The 23121-nt window shown below is 48.0% G+C and overlaps 2 protein-coding genes across 2 annotated transcripts in view; one reads left to right on the top strand and one right to left on the bottom strand.

Annotated features, from left to right (window-relative positions):
- PRSS51 (serine protease 51) overlaps positions 1-1402 on the bottom strand; it is a 30371-nt gene extending 28969 nt beyond the window's left edge. Inside the window, exon 1 of the mRNA XM_017883670.1 lies at positions 1063-1402. Within this exon, the coding sequence (XP_017739159.1) occupies positions 1063-1402 (340 nt within the window). The remainder of the gene's footprint in view (positions 1-1062) is intronic.
- A 7369-nt stretch (positions 1403-8771) lies between these two features.
- On the top strand, positions 8772-22025 carry PRSS55 (serine protease 55). Its single transcript, XM_017883671.1, has 5 exons — positions 8772-8959; positions 12815-13007; positions 14641-14891; positions 16251-16393; positions 21525-22025. The coding sequence occupies exons 1-5, from the start codon at positions 8806-8808 to the stop codon at positions 21840-21842; spliced, it is 1059 nt and encodes a 352-aa protein (XP_017739160.1). The 5' UTR covers positions 8772-8805; the 3' UTR covers positions 21843-22025.
- Positions 22026-23121: the final 1096 nt, after the last annotated feature.

Genomic DNA, 23121 nt, shown 5'->3' with positions numbered 1-23121 from the left:
ATAGCAGGTACGTGGAAGAAATATAATTAGAACACAATCTTACTTCAGAGCTCACTCTATGCTGTCCAATATGCTGGGTTCATATTCTTGGGATGAAAAAGTCCTTCCAATAACATGAAATAAAGGCCAAGAATCATAAGTAAAAATACTGACAAGTTTTTTACACACATTTTAAATTCGTTTGGTCCAAAATAAAATCACAAGAGAACTGAAGAAGTAGGAAGATTTTGCAGCACTTATAAGAGACAAAGGTCTAATGTCATTAAAATTCAAAACGGTCTGCAAATCAACTTTAAAAACTCACCCAGATAAGAAAAATGGGAAAACTCTAGGAACAGGTAATTCTCAAAAGAATAAATATAAAATGTTCTGAATCAGGCTGGGAGTTGGGGCAAGAGTGATCTTATGCCTAGATCCATCTCAAAAATGCCAGATTCAACAAAATTAAACTTAAGCCACTTTCTTTACTGTAAAATATATCAGAGCCTTTTATAGGTGGTTATCCACAGTGATTCTACAGGAAAATTATCAAATGGAACATTTCCAAATCATGTCTAGCATAGAACTTTTTCCTCTGGAGCTTTTCCCAGGACTGAGGCTCTGCAGAACAAACTTTGCATTAACTCATCTACTCCACATAATAGCCCTATCATGCTCTCCATGTTATGAGATTATATAATCTAATACTGGCATTCTAAATTAAATAAGGTCTTACTCCACCACTACTTTGCTGCCCCCACCCCAAGGGTGTTGGACCTGGAAGGATTGTTAATGATTTTACAAAGAGGAAGGTGGAGATGAGAAGCAAAGTCAGTTGCTAAATCGTTCCTCCAGTTCCCCTGAACTTCCAGAACTCTGGGTCCAGACCCTGGGGAATCATTTTAGACGGCATCTTTGCAGAACCAATGCATGGACTTGGATTGATCAATTATAATCTCTTCATTTCCTGAGTCACTGGCCCTAACTCAGCATCCTTTGGGCCTCTAAGTTAACTCTCCAGGAGCCAGGTAAGAGATGGCATCCCTTCCCCCAACCTCTGCTCCTGGAGGGCCTGGCACAGACCTGGATCGTCCTGGGCATGTCCCTTGAGTGCCAAAAGCAGGGGAATTAGAAGCTGGAACATCTTCTTGTCATTGCAGTCCAAAATTGCCCCACCTTTGCCTCCAGCCAGAGCTGATAACATGCCAGCCACAGTGGTTTCTGGCAGGGGCATCACAATGCAGGGCAGAGTAGGGCTGGTGACTTCACAGTGAGCCCTGGGCTCAGGGAGGGGCAGGAGACGCAGGTCAGCCTGGGTGAGCAGAGTCTGCATGTCCTGTCCTTCCCTGTCTCGCGTCCCCTCTGCAGCAGGGGCTAACGGGGCACCCTGGAAGGGCCAGGCTGGGTGAGCAGCTGTCGGCATGCTCCCCTCCTGCCTTTGATGCTGCGCTTTTACTCCAGTGTCTGCCTTGGTGTTAAAGAGCTCTAGGTCTTTGGGTGATTTTTTATGTTCTCTGGAACCAAGTTACAAAAAACCTGAAATGCCTTGTTAGGACATTTGGATCTTACCCATGAGTCAGATGGGGAGGAAGGGATAGAATTAAAGAGGGTCATGTGGTAACATTTGCATTAAAAGATGATCCATCTCTACTAAAAAAAAAAAAAAAAAAAAGGCAGGCATGGTGGTGGGTGCCTGTGGTTTCAGCTACTCTGGAGGCCAAGGCAAGAGGATGCTTGAGCCCAGGAGGTCGAAGCAGTAGTGAGCTGTCATTGCTCCACTGCTCCAGCCTGGCTGACAGAACAAAATCCTGTCAAGAAAAAAAAAAAAAGATGACTCTTGGTGTAACATGGAAAATACTTTGGAGAGGATGAAACTAGAAGAGAGTATCACGTAGGAAGTGGCTCCAGTCATACAGATGGGACATGACAGGGGCCTAAAGTAGGAAAGACATGGTGGACCTGCAGAGAAACACAGGCAACGAGGCGGAGCAGAGAGGCACTGTGGTTGATGGGCTCTGTGGGATGAGCAGGCAGCTACAAGCCCAATCTGAAAGTCTGGGGTGGAAGGATAAGCTGGGGAGTCATCAGCCTACTGAAGTCCAGGGGTGGGTGAGGTCCCCAGGGAGAGCATCTGCAGAGAGGAGTGCAGAAGGCCCAGGCTGGACCCTGAAGAACCCTCAGCATCTACACAGAGGAGGCAGAGCTGGAAAAGGAGGCTGGCAATTGCCAGAAGAGCTGGAGGAAACCCAGGAGAGGGAGTTGCTGTGGAAAACGGAAAATGGGCCAAGAACGCTCCAAGGAGAGGGGCCTCTGATTACAGATAATCCCTCCCCTCTGCTCCTCCTACAGCCTCAAGGATCTGATACCATCGGTTACGTGCCCTCTCCCTCATCCTCCACTTCTCCTACTCTTCCACATCCTTCTCATCAGCCTTTGAAGGTGCTTTAGTCATGCTACCTTAAATCCTTCAAAATAAACAGCTCCCCAATCCCCTCCCTGTCAGTGACTTACCTACAGCCACCTCCCCATCTCCTCTCATTCACAACCACAGTCTTTGTCACTCAAAGAAGAAATGAATGAAGTACCTGCTGCCTGAAACCAGCCCTATCTACAAGGCTCCAAGTTATCCAAGAGGCCCCCAGTTATTTCCAAGGGTCACTCCTGCCTTCCTTCAGGTGTCTTCCCAGTCGCCCTGTCAGTGAGACCTGCCCGATCACCCTGCAGAAAACAGCAGCCACCCCTCCCAGCCTGCTCTCCCCATGCCCTTCTCTGCTTCATTTTTTCCCCTAGCGCTTGTCACCCTCTGACATCATCTATGCCTTCAGTACTTATTTGCTTTCTGTCTCTCTCTCTAGACTATAACCTGGATGAGGGTGAGAGCTTTTTCCTTTTTATGTACTCCCTTATCTCATTTTTAGAATGCTGCTTGAAACATATTAGGCACTGATAAATAGTCGGAATGAATGAATGCATGCATGCCTGGCTGGATGCCCTGAGAAGAGAACGCTTCGTCTCCCACTCAAGCTAGGGGCTGACCCTGAGGTGTTCCGGACCTGGCTTCACCCTGATGAGTTGCATTCTCTTGACCAAGTCATTTAAAGTCTGAGTCTCCTCCCCTCTTGTGGGTTTTTTGAGAAAATTAAGGAAAATTGTGTGATCATTCAATAGGATTGTATATAAAAGTACACCATGACAGCAGCAGGTCCTCTGAGACTGGCAACCTGGATTGGAATCCAGGTGTGATGCTCAGTGCCCTGTGATGCTGGCTGTATCCTCCATGAAATGAGGCAGGGGCTGACTTCATCCAGTTCTCAGGATTGTTCTGAAATGCAAACCCATCAGCATGCAGGAAAGCATCCGAACCAATCAACACCCGGCCCCTCCAGCACCCCAGTGACTCACTTGGAATCGGACAAGATTAGATGGGAATGGCCTCTGGGATCCCAAGTGCCTGAGCCAAGTCTATGGCCGTGATCTACCACTGGCTGAAAATGCCAACTTGGTGGTTAAAGTTGTAACCTGGGTTGCAGAACATCAACGCCACCATCACAGCAAACTAGTTATGGACGCCTTACTGCGCCGTCGTCACTGTGACTGCGGAGGTCAGCCTATTCTTATCCCCCATGTAGTGGTAAGGAAAGTGAAGCTCTGCGAGGCTAAATAACCTGTGCAAAGCCCCTTGTGGAGATGGCAGAAGCAGAATTTGAAGCAAGGTACGTCTGATTCCAGAACCCACTCTCTAAAGCAGCAGGCAGACCACCTCCTAAACAATGCACGCAACCTAAATAGAAGAACAGCTTCTCAGAGCGGCGAGTGGCTGCGTGAACATCAGAGAGGACACAAGAAGCATCCTCCCAAAGCCTCTGACCTTCTTCTCTGCTGGAGATCCCTCATGCCTGTGAGGTCCTTATGTCTGTAAGGTCCTAGTCTAACAATGACGGTGGGTTTCATCTGCTCACCGGGTGATAGATGCCCAAACTGCTACACTGAAAGAGATTCCAAGGCCAACTTTTGGCTCAATTGTGATCCATCGGCCAAGACCAACATGAGAGCTGGGGAGGGGGAGGAGGTAGAGTGTGGCCGTTGTTCCAGACCTCTGCCTGCCTGTGCCGGGGGACTTGCCTGTGCTTGTGTGATTTTGTAGGTTTCCACACATGCTGTTCAGCAAACTGCTGTACATGGAGGAATCATGAGGCTTCAGCCAGAACTTTCCCACCAGCCTGAACAGAAAACCCTGCAGCAAAGGCACTGAGGAGTGGAATGGGCACTGCGACATGGCTTGTGATCAAAACACAGCTGATTGTCTCCTGTTAAAGCCATTCAGAGGCCGGGCGCGGTAGCTCATGCCTGTAATCCCAGCACTTTGGGAGGATGAGGTGGGTGGATCACCTGAGGTCAAGAGTTCGAGACCACCCTGGCCAACATGGTAAAACCCCGTCTCTACTAAAAATACAAAAATTAGCCAGACGTGGTGGTGCGCGCCTGTAGTGCCAGCTACTTGCAAGGCTGAGGAAGGAGAATTGCTTGAACCCAGGAGATGAAGGTTGCAGTGAGCTGAGATCATGCCACTGCACACCAGCCTGGGGGACAAAGCAAGACTCTGTCTCAAAAAAATAAAAATAAATAAATAAGCCATTCAGAGGGCATGATGTGTGCTGTCCAGATAAAACTTGGACTCGGAGCTTTTCTGGTTATTCTCAGGTAATAGTCCTACAGTCACTTGGGTCCAAATTCAGGGGGATTTATGCATTAGAATATCCAAGCCCTTGTCACATTCTCAACACAGAATCTGACTCAGTGCTCAGCCTCCTCGCTACCTGGGTCCAGTTAGGAACATGGTTCCTTTCTCACCTCCCGCTCTGCTCACCTGCCCCCAACAGGTAAAAGTTTAGGGGAAGGCACAGGTCCAGGTGAGCCCACATATCAGCTCACTGTTCCTTGGGCCTGGCAGATATTGAAGGCTGGCTCTTATGTGGTGTCTTCATGGGCTCTTCCATGGTTCCCTGCTGGGTGGCTTTCTCCTGAAGTCCCCAGGTCAGGGTGGGGGTCTCTCTATGCCATGTTGCTTTCTGCTCTTTGTCATCCCCTGAGCACCTGGTGATACACCCCAGACTCTTTCTTACAGATTTCTTTGCCCCCTCCAGGGAGCCTCATGGGATGAATCCTAAGACCACCCCTGGGCATATCTCTCTCTGTGCAGGCCACACTGGTTCCAAGGAAAAACTGTGGGTTCAGGACAGTCCCTATCCAGCAGCATCCCTCCCAGAACCATTCTCTCACCTCCAGATTTCCCAGGTGTGAGTCAGACCCCAGCGATCCCAGCAAAGCTCTCTCCAGGGGGCCTAACTGACGCTTCTCAAAGATGTCCAGAGATGACCTGCATTGGATTCATCTGGAAGAAGCTGTGCTGTTACAAGGGCTCAGACCTCTTCCCCATCCCCGGCCCGCCCCTTCCCACTGGATCAGGATCTGAAGGACTCAGCCTGTAAACAGGTACTAGAGTTGACAGATAAAATATAGGACATGAGCTATGTTTGAAGTTCAAATAAACAGCAAATTATTTTAGGATGAAAATGTCCTAAACATGGTATGGAGTATATTTATGCTAAAAATATTTGTTTATCTAAAATTCAGATTTGACAAGGCATCCTGGATTTTTATTTGCTAAATCTGGCAATCCTCATCTGTACTGAACAAGCTCCCTGGGCTGCACATCCAAGTCAGCACCACAGTTCCAATGTGTCTCCTCTGAAAGTTATGCGTTGGAAACTTAATCTCCAATGCAACAGCGTTGAGGGGTGAGACCTTTGGGAAGCATCTGGGTAATGAAAGCTCTGGCCTCATGTACAGATTAACACCACTTTACAAAGGGCTTGCAGGAGTGGGTTCACTCTCTTCTGTTCCTCTGAAGAACTTGAACACACAACATTCCTCTTCTCCACAGGACGTAGAAATGTGGCACCATTTTGGAACCAGAGACCAAACCTGCCAGCACCTTGATCTTGGACTTCCCAGCCTCCAGAACTGTGAAAGAATACATTTCTGTTCTTTATAAATCACCCAATCTGGCCAGGTGCAGTGGCTCATGCCTATAATCCTAGCACTTTGGGAGGTGGCAGGCAGGCTGAGGCGGGCAGATCACCTGAGGTCAGGAGTTCAAGACCAGCCTGGTCAACATGGTGAAATCCCTTCTCTACTAAAAATACAAACATTGGCCAGGCATAGTGGTGCACACCTGTAATCCCAACTACTGGGGAGGCTGAGGCACAAGAATCGCTTGAACCTGGGAAGCAGAGGTTGCAGTAAGCCAGGATTGCACCACCACACTCCAGCCTGGGTGGCAGAGTAGGACGCCATCTGAAAGAAAAAACATTTACCCAATCTGTGGTATTCTGTCATAGCAGAACAAATAGGCTAAGACAGTCAGAGAATCACTGGCCCAGACTTCGGTAAAGTCCCCAAGTCAATGCCACCCTGGGGCCTCTGGGGTGTCAGCCAGGCAACAGTCCCCACATAACCTATATCCAACCTATATCATCATGTGCCTCCTTTCCTCTTTGAATTTCATCAGATTCCTTCTAGAGCACTAGCATTGCTCTTCTCACCCTGGACCCCCTCGTTAGCACAGTCCGAGGGAGAGACTTTCCCATGGGGGATGGCACCCTCTGGAGTTGTGCAGAGCTCAGTATGTGAGACTGGGCTGTCTCCATCCAGAAGATGGGACATGGTGCAACCCAGCATCACTGTGAAGATTTGCAAAGCAATGCTGGACAGTAAATGAGTATTTCACAAGAATAGATCTAAGCCACATTCTTAGGAGGGACATAGACTCTACAAGGTGGTCTTCAGCAGGAAATCAATCTTTCCGGAGGTGACTGACGATTTTGTTCCGTCACTTCTGTTGAAAATGAGCAGCAGTTTGCAGTGGATATGCCTGTGCCTCTTGTCTCCCCATCCATGAGATTAGCTGTCATCTTCCATTCCCTCATCAGACCTGGAGCCTAGGCTCCTCCTCCCCTCCGCACCCTACCCCCAGAGCCAATAGAAACTGAGCAAAGGAGAAAGCATTGGCATATAGTAGATGCATGAGTAGTAGGTCCAGTGGGGACCTGAGCCCGAAGGAGGGGAAGAGGAAAGCCATGGGGCTCCTTATGAGGCCACCCTGAGGGCCAAGGAGTGAGACTAAGTGGTGAGATCAGGGCCAGGTGCCTGGGTGTGCTGTGGGTTCCTGTCCCACATGCCAGTCAGGAAAGTCCTGGCCTCCATCAGGGCCAGGCATCCCCTGTTGAACAGGTGGGTGAAGCATGGTTCAGAGCAGGTGGGGAGGGCACCACCTAGGGCCACTCAACAGGCTGTGGCTAGCCTCAGAGGGGATGCCTGAGCAGTGAGGAGCAACCTTCGCCAGGGAGCTGCCTTGGGAGAAAGAGCAGAGAAGTTCTGGAATCTCCTCCCCAGGAAGTAGCTCGAGCCACACCCATGAGAGGCCACCTTGCCGGTCATGTGATCTCACTTTAAGCCTCACAGTAACCTGCATGCCAGTGAGCGTTGTGTTTCTCTGCTGCAGATGAGAAAACCGAGGAGGTAAGACTGGGCAGGTAGACACGTAGGCACTTTGGCGATTGAGCCCATAAGTCACTTCCAACCACTAGGCTCAGCCTGTGACCAGGAAGGCAGCGCCCAGGCTGCTTGGGTAAGTCCGCTTGGGTCAGTGCACTGAGGGTTGTGGAAGTTTTAAAAATACACAAGGTCTAACGCATGACTGAGTCACTGACATCCAGTGAGGCCACACACCAGGAACCTCCATCTGAGGTTGGTTGTTTCATCTGGAACACACAGGGGCCCATCAGGACACTTGGGGGCCATGTTGGATCCATCTAGAAGGTGGTAGGAGGGGGATTGAGACCCGCCACACTGGGCATGAGGGGAGGCCAGAACCTCTCAACCTGACCTGGACAGCCACACCTGAGGCCCCGGGTCAGAATCCTGGGCAGAGAACTAAGCAGACAGCTGTACCCCACAGGGTGCAGGTGCTGGCAGAGGCCTCCGGGCCTCCCCGGGCCACACCCCATTCCCCAGGGCCCAGGCTGGAAGCCCTTCCTCCAGACATTACCCCCACGTTCACAGAGAAGCTGTGGCCTGAACTGAGCCTCAAAAAATGTTTGGGGGTGACAATGGCTGAAAGCATCATTGTGCCCACCGGAGGCTCAATGATATGGCTTGACTGTGTCCCCACCCTAATCTCATCTTGATTGTAGCTCCCATAATTCCCACGTGTTGTGGGAAGGACCCGGCAGGAGATGCCTGAATTACGGGGACAGTTTCCCCCATACTGCTGTCTTGGTAGTGAATAAGTCTTACAAGGTCTGATGGTTTTATAAGCAGTTTCCCATTTCACGTGGTCTCATTCTCTCTTGTCTGCCGACATGTAAGACATGCCTTTTGCCTTCCGCCATGATTGTGAGGCCTCCCCAGCCACCTGGAGCTGTGAGTCTATTAAACCTCTTTTTCTTTATAAATTATCTAGTCTCGGGTATGTCTTTATCAGCAACTTGAAAATGGACTCATACACTCGGGAATTTGGGTGGTGCCCAGGTCAGGGAGAAGGAAACCTGGGATAAGAAAGGCTCTGAGATGAGATGCCTCTGTGCAGCCATCCTAGAAACAAAACAGTCAGAAAAGAAGTCTTCAAGACTGCAGTCTGAGTTCTTGGCTCCACAGCCCATTGTGACATCACTTGGGGGCCCTAGATCTGAGCCAGAGGCTGTCAGCCTCACTTCCTCAGCCCTGGCCTCTGTCACCCCCAGGCCCACAGCACAGCCTAGGGCCATGCTCCTGTTCTCAGTGTTGCTGCTCCTGTCCCTGGTCACAGAAGCTCAACTCAGTCCGCGGACTCCTCTCCCAGAGGCTGGAGTGGCTCTCCTAGGTGGGGCTAGGGGCGCCCACCACCCTCAGCCCCCTCATCCCCCCCGCCCAGTCAGTGGTGAGTACAGGAGCAGAGGGTCATGAATGGGGGCTCATGGTCCAGCTGACTGGCTGCCAGGAGGGTGGATCGCAGAGCACAAGGCCAGAGCTCCAGGGGTCCCCACATATCCCTCCTCCAAATCACTTCTCCTTTTTCTCCTCTCTTCCCTGACCCAGTGTTTGACCTGTCTGACCTTGAGTTTTGGTTTTGAAACCTGACACTTTATCCTCAGAGGAATAGTAGGCTGCCCTGAAGTTCGTGTCTAGAACTAGCTGAGACTGAGTTCTCCCACTTGGAGGGGGACCATTACCCTGGGCCTCTGTGGCTCCCATCAGCACCAGGCTTCCAGGAGCCACAGATGCCCAGGGAAGTCTAGATCAGTCAGACCAAGTTCAAGGATGCTTGCGTCCTTGTGCCTGGGCCCCTACAGCTCCCTGATGGCTCATTTCTTTCTCCAAGGGGATGGGCGAGACTTCAGGGACACTGGGGTACCTAGCAACTGTTAGGGGTCAAGCACTTCCCCGTGTTTAACGCCCACACCACCACGGTGGGGCATCTGCTCTCAGACCATGTGTGGACAAGGAACTCAGCCTCACTGAAGATGAGGATTTGCCCAAAGTTGACCCATGGGGAAATGATAGAGCTGTCTGCTTGGCCTGCACTGGGCGACCGCAGCGCCAGGTTGCCTGCCCTGTGCACACTGCCTCTTGCCCAGAACACAGCAGGTTCACCTGGCCTCCTTCAGTCCAGCCTGGGGTCCACTGCACTCTGTGTGAACAGGGGGTGGGGGGAATGAGGGGAGAGCATCAGCAGAACATGCTCCTCTGGTGTCCCATTGCAAGGGGGCCCAAAATGTATGATTGCTCAGATCACTCAGAAGCAGCCGTTTCTGCTTCCATCACTGCTTCCAGGCTCTGAGCTTTTGCATGAACCTAAAAGCCCACACAATTCCATATGGATGTTGTGGGTTGATCTCAGGACCAAGAATGTGGGGGATGGGTCCCATGGGGACTTTGATGCAAAATGGATATGAGAAATTCTGCCAGTTCATTCTGGAGAGTTGACTTTGATCCAAGCACTTTGTTGGCCATTTCAACATCCATCCTCTCATTTCATCCACACGTCAGTCTTATAAAGTTGGCATTATCTTATGCTTATTTTAGGAATGAAGAAAGTTGGGGGGGGTACTCAAAGATAAGTAGCTTTCCCTAAATCATTTAGTGAGTAAGCAACAGAGCCTGGATTCAAGCTTGGGCTGTCTGGCACGTGCCATGTTCTGCATCTCAGACGGAGAGACAGAGGGCACCCATCATAGCTGCCCACCATCCAATCCACCTCATAGACACTTGGCATTCTGATGTACTTTCTTCCATACTTATAAACCCACATTCTTAACATAATAAAATCACAAGTTTTAAATACGATTTTCATCCTGATTTTTTCACTCACTTTTATATCACAAACATTTTCCTGTGTTGTTAAAAATCCCCCATGAGCCTAATTTTGTGGCTGAGAAGTAGTTGATGATATGGATGTGCCTTACTTTATTCAGCCCTAGCATTTAGCTGGTTTTCAATTTGTCACGATGATAGAGATCGCTGCAGTGAACATCATCAGATGCACATATGTGCTGCCTTCCAGACTCCCAGAGTCATTGAGTCAGAGGATGACTTATGGTTGTTGAGTGCCTCTTCCATGCCACGTGTGGTTTTCGGACCCTGGGACCCACTATCAACCAGACAAGCATGTTGCCGTCTCTGTCTGGAGCGTACATTCTGGTACCAGAGTCAGGCAAAAGGGACTTATAATGTAGGAGTTAATGTAACGAGGATGCAATGAAGAAATGTAACACAGGGTAGGAAATAAGGAGTCACCAGGATGGGAGGGGCTGTTTCAGACACAGGTCAGGGAAGGACACGCTGGAGAAGGGATTCTTGGGCGTAGTGAGGAGGTGAGCCAAGTAGCTGCCTGGGGAAGAATATTTCAGGCAGAGAGCCACATGGGGCAGTGATGAGAACACCAGCTCTGTTGCCAGCCTGCCTGGGGCTCATATCATGGTTCAGTCACTGACTAGCTGTGTGACCTTGGGCAAACTACTTAAGCTCTCTGTGCCTCATTTGTCTCAACTACAAAGTGAGGATGAAAACAAGAGAGCCTACCTCAATAGGGCAGTTATGACAACCAAGTGAATCGGTGCTTGTCAAGTGCTTGCGACAGTGCCTGACACACAGTAAGCATCATATGTAAATAAAATCAGAGAAGAAGTGTAGATCCAAAAGTCGCGAATAGGCCGGGCATGGTGGCTCATGCCTGTAATCCCAGCACTTTGGGAGGCAGAGGCGGGCGGATCACCTGAGGTCAGGAGCTCAAGACCAGCCTGACCAACATACAGGTTTAGTGAAATCCTGTCTCTACTAAAAAATACAAAAACTGTAGTCCCAGCTACTTGGGATGCTGAGGCAGGAGGATCGCTGGAACCTGGGAGGCAGAAGTTGCAGTGAGCCAAGATCGTGCTACTGCACTCCAGCCTGGGCGGTAGAGCAAGACTTCATCTCTCAAAAACAAAACAAAAGTCCCGAAGAGAGCTTTTATGCATTACTGACAGCAGAAGGCTCTGGATGCACATTGCTAAGTTCTCACTAGTGTATTTTTTTTAAACCAAAAATGATCACCACAGGGTCACCCAAACGACAAAACCCTCACAGCTTCTATTGAGCTGATGGTTGGAAAATGAGCAGCAAGAAAGAGACAAGAATAGGGTCTTGGGCGTTTTAGAGTCAAACTCATGCCTTGTTCCAGAACACAAGGCAGACATTCAAGTCAGCAAATATTAATGGAGCATCTCCTCTTCCTGGGGGCGAGGCGCTGGACCCGGCCTCTGTCCGGAAGGGGAATTTCCTGCCTCAGCACAGGCAGTTACAGCTTTGCTCTCAGTCCCCCAAGTAAAGGAGCTGCTCAGCCTGGACTAGCCTAGAACAGCCAGGGCTTTTAGCCAGGGCTTTCTGGTAGGTTCTGGCACTTTCTGTGGCCTGCCCCTTGTGGTTTCTTAGGGCTGCTGAAATGAATGACTACACACTTGGTGGCTTAAACAACACAAATATCTTATCCTACAGTACTGTGGGACAGAGCTCCACCACAGGCCTTCCGGGGCTGAATTCAGGGTGCGGCAGGTCTGCATTCCTACTGGACGCTCTAAGGGAGAATTCTTTGCCTTTCCACTTCCAGCTTCTAGAAGCTTCTCTGGGCCCCTGCCTTCATCTTCAAAGCCAGCTATGTTGCATCTCTCCGCCTTTCCTCTGCAGTCACTTCTCCCTCGGCCTGACCTTCTGCTTCCCTTCACCCCTCTCAAGGGCCTCAGTGATTCCACTGGCCCCGCGGAAAAGCCAGAATGGTGTCCCCACTCTGAGAGCAGTGGTTGGCAACCCAAACTTCACCTCCAAAGTGCCTCTTTCCTTGCAAGCTAAAATATTCGCAGGTTCTGGGGAGATGGTCCATTAGAACTTGGACCTCTTTGGGGGGCTACCGTCCTGCCCACCACAGGACGTTGGCTTTGGATGCTATTTTTCTTCCAATTTCTCCTGGATGAGAGCAGAAACAAGCTCAGTGAAGTGACTCTCCTGAGGTCACAAATGCTGGATAGAGTCAGAGCCAATGCTTCTGACTTGCCTGCGGAGCTCTGTGTAGAAAAAATAAAGCATCTGCTGGCTGATGCCACAAGAGCTGCCCTGCTCGCCAGCCTCAGTGAGCTCCTCTCTAGAATGGGGGCGAGGATATCCACTTGGAAGCCTCCTCCTCCCAGCCTGGTCCCCGGTTCACACTGGATGCTGACTAAATGTTTCCCTTTTTCCTTTCCACTCTCTTTCATTCCACCAGAATGTGGTGACAGATCCATTTTCGAGGGAGGAACTCGGTATTCCAGAATCACAGGGGGGATGGAGGCGGAGGTGGGTGAGTTTCCGTGGCAGGTGAGTATTCAGGCCAGAGGTGAACCTTTCTGTGGCGGCTCCATCCTCAACAAGTGGTGGATTCTCACTGCGGCTCACTGCTTATATTCCGAAGAGTTGTTGTAAGTACTACGAGCCTCCCGCTGCTGCCTTTCAGGGCGCCCACCCCTGGGGCACCCTCCGCCTCCCCCACACCTGGTGGCTGAGAGGAACCTGCAGCTGTTCGGTGTCCAGTCAGCATGAACAGCTCCCACCCACCCACCCATCCCCTAGCCCTGGGGACTTGAAGGTAGCCAGCCTGAGGCTGCGTCCTCCTCCCATCACCCAGGGCCAATGACTACAACCTCCCTGAGGTCACATCTGCCCTCTCCAGGAACACCTGTGGCTTGATGGAGCCAAACGGCTTGGTCCAAATGCCTCTTCTGGGGCATTCAAGTCCATCTAGGGGGAAATCCTTCTAATTCTGGAAGCCTGACTTCCTGGGCCACCTGACCTCCTACTCTCCTGCTCCTTGTAGAGCGTTCTCTGTGTGACAGCATGTGGATGAATGCCCAGTATTACTGATGTCTAACTATGTGCTGGGGACCCTGCTAAGAAACTTTCCTCTATTGGCCAGGCGTGGTGGCTCACGCCTGTAATCCCAGCACTTTGGGAGGCCGAGGCGGGTGGATCAGGACTTCAGTGGTCAGGAGTTCAGTGGTCAGGAGTTCGAGACCAGCCTGGCCAATATGATGAAACCCCATCTCTACTAAATTAGCTGGGCATGGTGGCGTGCGCCTGTAGTTCCAGCTGTTCAGGAGGCTGAGACAGGAGAATTGCTTGAACCCAGGAGGCGGAGGTTGCAGTGAGCCAAGATCACACCACTGACACTCCAGCCTGGGTGACAGAGCAAGACTCCATCTAAAAAAAAAAAAAAAAAAAAAGAAGGAAGGAAGGAAAGGAAGGAAGGAAGGAAGGAAAGATTCCTCTCTTAACTCATTTAATCACAGTGACCCCTGGAGCAGGTAGAATGAATAGCCCTCATTTATAGATAAGGAAACTGAGGTCCAATAAATTGAGGCTGCTCACCCACGGTACCCACCTAGTATATAGAGACAGAATTCAAATTCTGGCTCTAGCACTTGTGCTTTCTGCTACACCAGCTCAAGGAAGTTTGAAGACCCACAGAAGAGCTGATTTTAGAAGGTTAATCAAAAACCCAGGGACAGTTTCATCATGTCATAACCAAAGACCCTTGTGGCACCTGCTGTCATGGGATATCAAATATCCTGTGGGGTTCTGAACGTGGACTTATTACTGAGGCTCCTGTCTGCTTGGTCAGTGGCGGTCTAGACTAACTTCTGGTCCCGAGTTTCTACAGTGTTGGTAGACCGGTTAATATAAAAGAGACATAACAATGAATGCCTTACCTATCTGAACACCAGTTTGATCCGTGCCAAGTGGCTTTTTGTGGGCTCTGTAGAGTGCCCTAAACCCAGCTCTGCTTTTGCTGTGTTAGACAGAAGCACCTCATTCACATCTCTGGGGCCCCCGATGGTGCCACGGTGAGGCTGTGGTCTGCTCACCGGCTGCTCTGTTTTTTATTTGTGTTTTTCCTGCCTTTTTCCAATCCTCACACCTTCTGAGCAACAGCCCCAGTAGGGTCTAAATGTCCTAGAGCTATATGAGATTTAGGTTTCTGGGCACAGCCAATTCTGCCACTTTTGAGCCTTCCCTTCCCCTTCCACTCGCCCCTCTCTGGTTCTCTGCCACCAGTCCAGAAGAACTGAGTGTCGTGCTGGGGACCAACGACTTAACTAGCTCATCCGTGGAAATAAAGGAGGTCACCAGCATCATTCTTCACAAGGACTTTAAGAGAGCCAACATGGACAACGACATTGCCTTGCTGCTGCTGGCCTCGCCCATCACACTCGATGACCTGAAGGTGCCCATCTGCCTCCCTACGCAGCGCGGCCCCGCCACATGGCGCGAATGCTGGGTGGCAGGTTGGGGCCAGACCAATGCTGGTATGTGACTGCTCAGCTTCCCCTGGGAAAAGAGCCACTGCAATCTGAAGGAGAGGGAGGAAGGGGAAGGGGAAGAGCTGAGGAAGGAGTGAGGATAAGACTTGCTTTGGAGCAGATTCCTGCGCAGGGGAGGCTCCCAGAGCCCAAGCCTTAGCTCCTTTTGAGTGCTGAAACCCCACACTGAGACACCAGGTCTGAGCCAGTCTGATCCAGCCAGCACAGAGCAGTGTGGTTTGTGTGTTTAATCGAACTTAAACTCTGCAGTTAGCCAGAGGCCCCTCTACTCTGTATTCACAAACATCTTCCCTGATTCCCACGGGTGTGTTTCCTACCTGGCTCCTCCAAGCACTGGAGATGCCCACCCTGGGCTAGGCTTTGATGGTCCTGGAGCATTGCCTGGCTCTTCTCAGAAATGAATCTGTTGTTACTTGTTGTTATGCTGTTACTTGGCCAAAACAGAAGAAAGTCTACTGGGACAGAAAGATATGATGAAGGGCCTGCTGGACTGTCCCCAAAGAAAACCCAACAAAACCAAAAGCAAATAGGTAGGGGAGGGGAGGGGATGAGAACAGCAAAGCATTGCGTCAGCCTGAATGAGGCTCTGGATCCACAGGGATGATTCGCAGCGAGCCTGGGCCTGGACGACCGTGGGTGTTTCAGGAGTTGAGCAACCAGAGGGAAAGTGATGGGACCTTAGTTCTGGGCTCCAGGCACTCCTGGAAAGGTAGAAGAGGGAGAGGAGGCACATGGGCATGTACAAGTTTAAAAATCTTCAATCAGGGGAAGAAATGTGAAATCTCTTTGTGGTCAGAGTTAATGAGATGGAGAGGAATCTGGGTGAATTTCCAGCATCTGGTGGCCCAGAAAGGGACTCTGCAAATCCCCTCTGATTCCATCTCAAGACACTCTGCCAACCTGCCGTTGCTGAGGAACTACAGTTGTTTTGCTGGGAGTGCAAACCCACCTCCCAAGGCCCTGTGTGAAGGAAATGCCATCCTCATGTAATACAATGTCACAATAGGCACATGTATTGATGAGGCAGGATTATGCTGAGAAACGGTCAGTAGCCAGTTCCAAGAAGCTGAGTCTGTGGGGCTGACTGGAGTCAAGTTGGAAGTCTTCTTGGAAGTAGAAATTTGGTTTTGAATGAGAAGAAGAATTCCAGTAGTTGTGGGAGTTTTGGGGGGAGTGGGTAAGTTGCAGGCATGGGGTAGCCTGAAGGAAGTGAGGGGCTACAGAGCCTGTGAAGGCAGGGGATGGGGGCTGGTGAACACAGGGCCAAGGGCACGGTCAGCTGCATCATGAGCGTGGGGACATGAGGCCTGGTGGCTTCTCTAATGTGCTTTCTCTCCGGACCAGCTGACAAAAACTCTGTGAAAACGGATCTGATGAAAGCGCCAATGGTCATCATGGACTGGGAGGAGTGTTCAAAGGTGTTTCCAAAACTTACCAAAAATATGCTGTGTGCTGGATACAATAATGAGAGCTATGATGCCTGCCAGGTAACTAGGGGGTACCCTCCCTCACCTAATAAGTCCTCACCCTCTCGGAACTGCCAGTGCAAGGATATTCTCTCTCTGCTGCAAATAGACAATTCTGAGTCTGGAAAATGTATGGGAATTAGGGCCTTCAGCCATGGGAATGAGGATGTGGATTGCAGAACCTCTGGAGCTATGAGTGAGCACACCTGGGAGTCAATATGCTGCAACCCTGCTTAACTATTTCTGATCTTCGTCAGGCACACTAGGTAAACAGGGTGCCAAGGCTTTTCTCATTTCTGGGAATTCTTTAAAAAAAAAAAAAATCCAAGGAGGACTTGGTATCTATATAAGAAGTCACTTTAATTCATTAATTTAGAAACCTTTGTTGAGCATACAAGGCCCTGGAGACCCGTCAATGAGATATGGTTCCTCACCTAAGGGACCCTATGGTTTCCTGGGCAGGCAGTGGATAAACAAACGATGATAATATATTGGGTGTTGCGTGCGGGTTTCATTGAACCAAAACTGGTCTCTTTGCCTCTCTTTAATAAAATGAACACAAGTTCTTCTTTGAAAATTATTGATAGCCAGAAAAATAGAAAAAAAAAAAACCCATAAATTAGCTTCCTCTGGCTCTAAGGATGAATGATGAAATTTGTCTTTCGTGCTCAAAGGTGCTCTCTTCATCTTAAAAGTGGCCACCCTGATGAACCTGCTTAGTCCCAGCTGAAGACTAGGGACCTGCTCATTGGTCAGGCAGTGGACCTGGTCATTGGCATAAAACCACAAATGCAGATGATAAATATTCTGAACAGTGATGGAGAGGCTGCCCCATGGAAAAGAAATATATTTATCTAGAATAATCTGTTATGGTTTAATGTGAGAAAATTGGTAGTTTTTCCTGATAGGCTATGAGAGCCTTGAGAGGTGGGTACTGGAACGGGGGTTAGAGGCAGAAAGGGAAAAGAGAAAGGAGAAGGCATTCTGAAGTAAGAAGTAGACCCTGGCAGCATAGCACTAGGTTTAGGAGCCCCCCATGTGGTGAAAACTGTGGGGACCAAAAAGAGTGACACATGAACCTTGTATTTTCTTCACTTTCTGGGCAATTTAAAATATTACCAAAAAACAATGCACACAGAATTGAGACTTCTGGTTCCAGACAAGACGGAGTAAACACAATTCTCCCAGCCCCTCCCACTAAATACAACTAAAAGCACGGGATAGTATCTTGTACAATAAAAACAAAAAGGCTCTGAAAGGTGAGGAGAAGGTGGTCTGATTGGAGATCCTCGGCTATAAAGAAATATAGCCATGCAAGAATGCACTACACACAGCATGACCAGAAAACATTAATTGTCCTCCCTGATTAGAATTTGTTGTAATACTGTACTTATTCTAGTCATCTCTCAAGGATCATGGAATGGGACATCATCTCTCACAAGTCTGCTTGCAAGGTTGTAGTTGCTCAGCTCCTTTGGTGAGAGAGTAATATAACAAAGATAGAGAGGGTATGGGCTTTGGCATGAAAATCCTGGGTTACACATACCTCAAAATAATAAGAGCCGTCTGTGACAAACCCACAGCCAAAATCATACTGAATGAGCAAAAGCTGGAAGCCTCCCTCTCAATACCAGAACAAGAAAAGGATGCCCTCCTTCACCACTCCTATTCAACATAGTCCTAGGAGTCTTAGCCAGAGCAATCAGGCAAGAAAAAGAAATGAAAGGCATTTAAATAGGAAGAGAAGATGTCAAACTATCCCTCTTTGCAAATGGTATGATTCCATACCTGAAAAACTTCATAGTCTCTGCTCAAAGTCTCCTAGAACTGATAAGCAGCTTCAGCAAAGTTTCAGGATACAAAATCAATGTACAAAAATTTGTGACATTTATATACACCAGATAACATACAAGCTGAAAGCCAAATCAAGATTGCAATTCCATTCACAATATCCACCAAAAGAATAAAATGTCTAGGAAGACAGATAATCAGGGAGGTGAAAGATCTCTATGATGAGAATTACAAAACATTACCGAAAGAAATCTGAGACAACACAAACAAATGAAAGACATTCCATGCTCATGGATAGAAAGAATCAATATCATTAAAATTGCCATACTACCCAAAGCAATTTACAGATTCAATATGTTCCCTATCAAACTACCAATGACATTCTTCACAGAATTAGAAAAAACTATTTTAAAATTCATATGAAACCAGAAAAGAGCCCAAGTAGCCAAGGCAACCCTAAGCAAAAAGAACAAAGCTGGAGGCATCACACTATCCAACTTCAAACTATATACAGGGCTATGGTAACCAAAACAGCATGGTACTGGTACCAAAACTGACACCGAGACCAATGGAATAGGTTAGAGAACCCAGAAATAAAGTTGTACACCTACAACCATCTGATCTTCATCAAAGTCAACAATAACAAGCAATGGGGAAAGCACTTCCTATTCAATAAATGGTGTTGGGATAACTAGCTAGCCATATGCAGATAGAAACTGGACCCTTTCCTTTCACCATCAACTGAAATCAACTCAAGATGAATAAAAGACTTAAATATAAAACATAAAACTGTGAAAACACTAAAGGAAAGTCACTACGAAATACCATTCTTGACACAGGCCTTGGCAAAGATTTCATGAGGAAGTCTCCAAAAGCAATTGCAACAAAGTAAAACATTGGCCTAATTAAAGAGCATCTGCACAGCTAAAGAAACTGTTAACAGAGTAAACAGACAACCTACACAATGGGAGAAAATATTTGCAAACTATGCATCTGACAAAGGTCTAATATTCAGAATTTATAAGGAACTTAAACCACTCAACAAGCAAAAACTAAACAACCTCATTAAAAAATGGGCAGATGACATGAACAGACACTTCTCAAAAGAAGACATACATGCAGCCAACAAGCATATGAAAAAAATGCTCAATATCACTAATTGTTAGAGAAATGCAAATCAAAGCCACGATGAGATATCATCCCACACCAGTCAGAATAGCTGTTATTAAGGTCAGAAAATAACAGATGTTGGTGAGGTTGCAGAGAAAAGAGAAGGCTTCTACACTCATGGTGGGAACATAAATCATTAGTTCAGCCACTGTAAAAAGCAGTTTGTAGATTTCTCAGAGAACTTAAAACACAACTACCATTAAACCCAGCAATCTCAATACTGGTACATATCCAAAGGAATATAAATTATTCTACCAAAAAGACACAGGTATGCGTATGTTCATCACAGCACTATTCACAGTAGCAAAGACATGGAATCAAACTAGATGTCCATCAATGGTGTACTGGATAAAGAAATTGTGGTACATACACACTGTGGAATACTACGCAGCCATAAAAAAACCAAAATCATGTCCTTTGCAGCAAATTGGATGCAGCTAGAGGCCATTATCCTAAGTGAATTAATGCAGGAACAGAAAACCAAATATCGCATGTTCTCACTTATAAGTTGGAACTAAATGTTAAATACGCATGGACACAAAGAGGGAAACAATAGACGCCAGGGCGTACTTAAAGGTAGAAGGTATGAAGAGGGTAAGAAGCAAAAACCTACCCATCAGATACTGTGCTTACTACCTGGGTGATTAAATCATTTGTATACCAAACCCCAGTGACATGCAATTTACTCACATAACAAATCTGCACATGTACCCTATTAAAGTAAAATAAAAGTTGAAAAAGAAAATAAGAAAATCTTGGGTTACAGGATGGAGGGTACTAAAAAAATTAAAAATAGAACTACCATATGATCCAGCAACCCCACTGCTGGGTATACATCCAAAAGAAAGGAAATCAGTATATCAAAGAGACATTGGCACTTGGATTTTTACTGTAGCACTATTCACAATAACCAAGATATGGAGTCAACCTAAGTGTCCCTCAATGGATGAATGGATAAAGAATATGAGGTACATATACACAATGGAATATTATTTAGCCATAAAGAATGAAATCCTGTCCTTTGCAACAACATGGATAGAACTGGAGGACATTACATTAAGTGAAATAAGCCAGGTACAGAAAGACAATGCATGTTCTCACTCATAAATGGAAGCTTAAAAACAAAAAAACTCATGGAGATAAAGAATGATAATTACCAGAGGCTGGGAAAGGTGGGGACTCCAGTCAAGGAGCATGAAAACACAGTTAGTTAGAATGAATAAAATCTAGTATTTGGTAGCACAATAAAGTGATTATAGATAACAAGTATATATTTCGAAATAACAAGAAGAGTGGAATTGAAATGTTCTTAATACAAAGAAATGATCAATACTTGAGGGAACGGATACTCCAGTTACCCTGATTTAATTATTGCACATTGTATGCCTATATCAAAACGTATACCCCATAAACATATAAAACTATTATGTACCCATAATAATTAATTTAAAATTAATAAAAAGAAAATCCTGGGTTCCAATCCCAGCCAGTCTACCGTAGAACCCTCAGCAAGCCCTTTCTCCTCCTGCAGGCTCATCTGCCTTGTGTGAAGGTGGACGGAAAGATGTGAGGCATTTGTTTGATTTATGTAGATGTGGGGCATGGCAGGGACTTGGTTCAGAAGCTCAACATAAATGGATAACTATGCGAGTCATAGACCATGTGATTCCATCCTGGAAAGGTCACCCATTCTGAAAAGCTTGGCTGAATTAAAAAGGAATGTCCTTCTCTCTGTGCCTCTGCAAGAACACAAAGGAGACCCAGTTCCTAGCCCTACAACACTTCTTCACATGTCCCATTTCCTTTCCTGCCCTTTCCAGAGCCTCTCATTTGATAAGACCCTCAAAACAAGTCTCCACCCATCCCTTGACCTGCATCTCTCTGTGCTGCAGATGGAGTGGTCTTTTCTCACCAAGCCCTCCCTCTTCCTCCCCCATCTTCAGTCCTGTCTCATCCATAGCACCCCACCCCCCAATGCTCTACAACCCTACAACCTCCAGAGCCAACCTGGCAGCCACACACTTCTCCCGTGGAGCAGGGATGGTGTGGGTAAAGGTCAGCATTGATGAGATGTCCTTTGGCAGCCAGAGTTGGGGAGGTGAGGAATCCTCTTCCGCGAATGAACTGTGCCCAGCCTCACATGGGCAGCTTAGAACCAGACTCCCTGCTGAGCTGTGTTCTCTGCCCACAGGGTGACAGTGGGGGACCTCTGGTCTGCACCCCAGAGCCTGGTGAGAAGTGGTACCAGGTGGGTATCATCAGCTGGGGAAAGAGCTGTGGAGAGAAGAACACCCCAGGGATATACACCTCGTTGGTGAACTACAACCTCTGGATCGAGAAGGTGACCCAGCTAGAGGGCAGGCCCTTCAGTGCGGAGAAAATGAGGACCTCTGTCAAACAGAAACCTATGGGCTCCCGAGTCTTGGGAGTCCCAGAGCCAGGCAGCCTCAGATCCTGGCTCCTGCTCTGTCCCCTGTCCCATGTGTTGTTCAGAGCTATTTTGTACTGATAATAAAATAGAGGCTATTTTTTTAACCAAGGGAGGGTGCATGAAAATGTGTCTCCAGCAGAGGCTCTGGCTGCAGCTCAGGGCTCAAGGATGGAAACTGAGACTGGAACCAGGAGGACCAGAAAGCCAGGCTGGGGCCCTGGTTTGGGGACTGCACTTTGGGCCTGTGAATTAGTCAGGACTCTTTCCATTCTAGGTGACAGTCACCTAATTCTGACTGAATTCAGCCAAAATGAGGCATTTATGGATCCATATAACAGGAAAAAATAAATAAAAATAAAAAACCGACACCCAAATATCCAGGGCAGGCATGATGACTTCAGGCGTGGCTGAGTCAAGGGGCTGAAAGGTGAAGGCAGTGACTGTTGTCTGTGGCCATTTTCCTCAAGAAGGGCTTCTCAGTGGTGGCCATGATGAGAATAAAGAATTTCCTGTTGTGCTGGGAAGTTAGTCTCTTAGATCTACGCAGGCCTTCAGTGGGTTGGACAAGGCCCACCCACGTTATGGAGGGCAATCTGCTGATTCAAAAGTTATCATTTTAAATGTCAATCTTATCCAAAGATGCCCTGCAAGTTGACATATGAGATGAACCACCACACTGCCCAGGCAGCCTTCACATGGTGTTTGCATTACTCCCGCCCGTCAGAACGAACGATGTGCTTATGCTCACCCTACCTTAAGGACAACAGATTATTGTAACCCTTCTATCAAGCAACCTTAATGTTTCCTGAGGACCCCACTGATATGGCTTGCCTATGTCCCCACCCAAATCTCATCTTTAAGCCCACGTGTTGTGGGAGGGACCCAGTGGGAGATAATCGAGTCATGCAGTGGTTTTCCCATACTATTCTCATGGTAGTGATTAAGTCTCACGAGATCTGATGGTTTTATCAGAGGTTTCCCTTTTTGCTTGGCTCTTGTTCTCTCTTGCCTGCTGCCATGTAAGATGTGCATTTTGCCTTCCACCATGACTGTGAGGCCCCTCCAGCTACATGGAACTGTGAGTCCACAAACCTCTTTTTCTTTATAAATTACCCAGTCTCAGGTATGTCTTTATCCGTTGTGTGAAAACAGACTAACACACCGACTTTTCAAGATCACCTTTTTTCCATTTCCCATCTTGGGCCTTCTCTCTTTTGGGGCAGGAAGGCCTGGGCTCCCCTTTCCCTCGCCTCTCAAGTTGTCACCTGTTCTCCTTTCTGGCTCATCTTGGAGCCAAGCTGATGGTGCTCCCCTCTTGCTCTCTCCTTCATGTTCAGAGGCTCTCGCCTCTTCTATC

The sequence above is a fragment of the Rhinopithecus bieti genome, unplaced genomic scaffold (genome assembly GCF_001698545.2).
Source record: "Rhinopithecus bieti isolate Rb0 unplaced genomic scaffold, ASM169854v2 scaffold_13857, whole genome shotgun sequence".
NCBI classification, from domain to species: Eukaryota; Metazoa; Chordata; class Mammalia; order Primates; family Cercopithecidae; genus Rhinopithecus; species Rhinopithecus bieti.
This window is presented reverse-complemented; position numbering and strand designations above follow the sequence as displayed.

Bases quoted from the DNA above. Each gene is read 5' to 3' on its own strand.
- PRSS55 (XM_017883671.1), top strand. From the start codon at position 8,806: ATGCTCCTGTTCTCAGTGTTGCTGCTCCTGTCCCTGGTCACAGAAGCT. The intron at 8,960-12,814 runs GTGAGTACAGGA...TCATTCCACCAG, and splicing joins TCCCCCCCGCCCAGTCAGTG to AATGTGGTGACAGATCCATT. The intron at 16,394-21,524 runs GTAACTAGGGGG...CTCTGCCCACAG, and splicing joins AGAGCTATGATGCCTGCCAG to GGTGACAGTGGGGGACCTCT.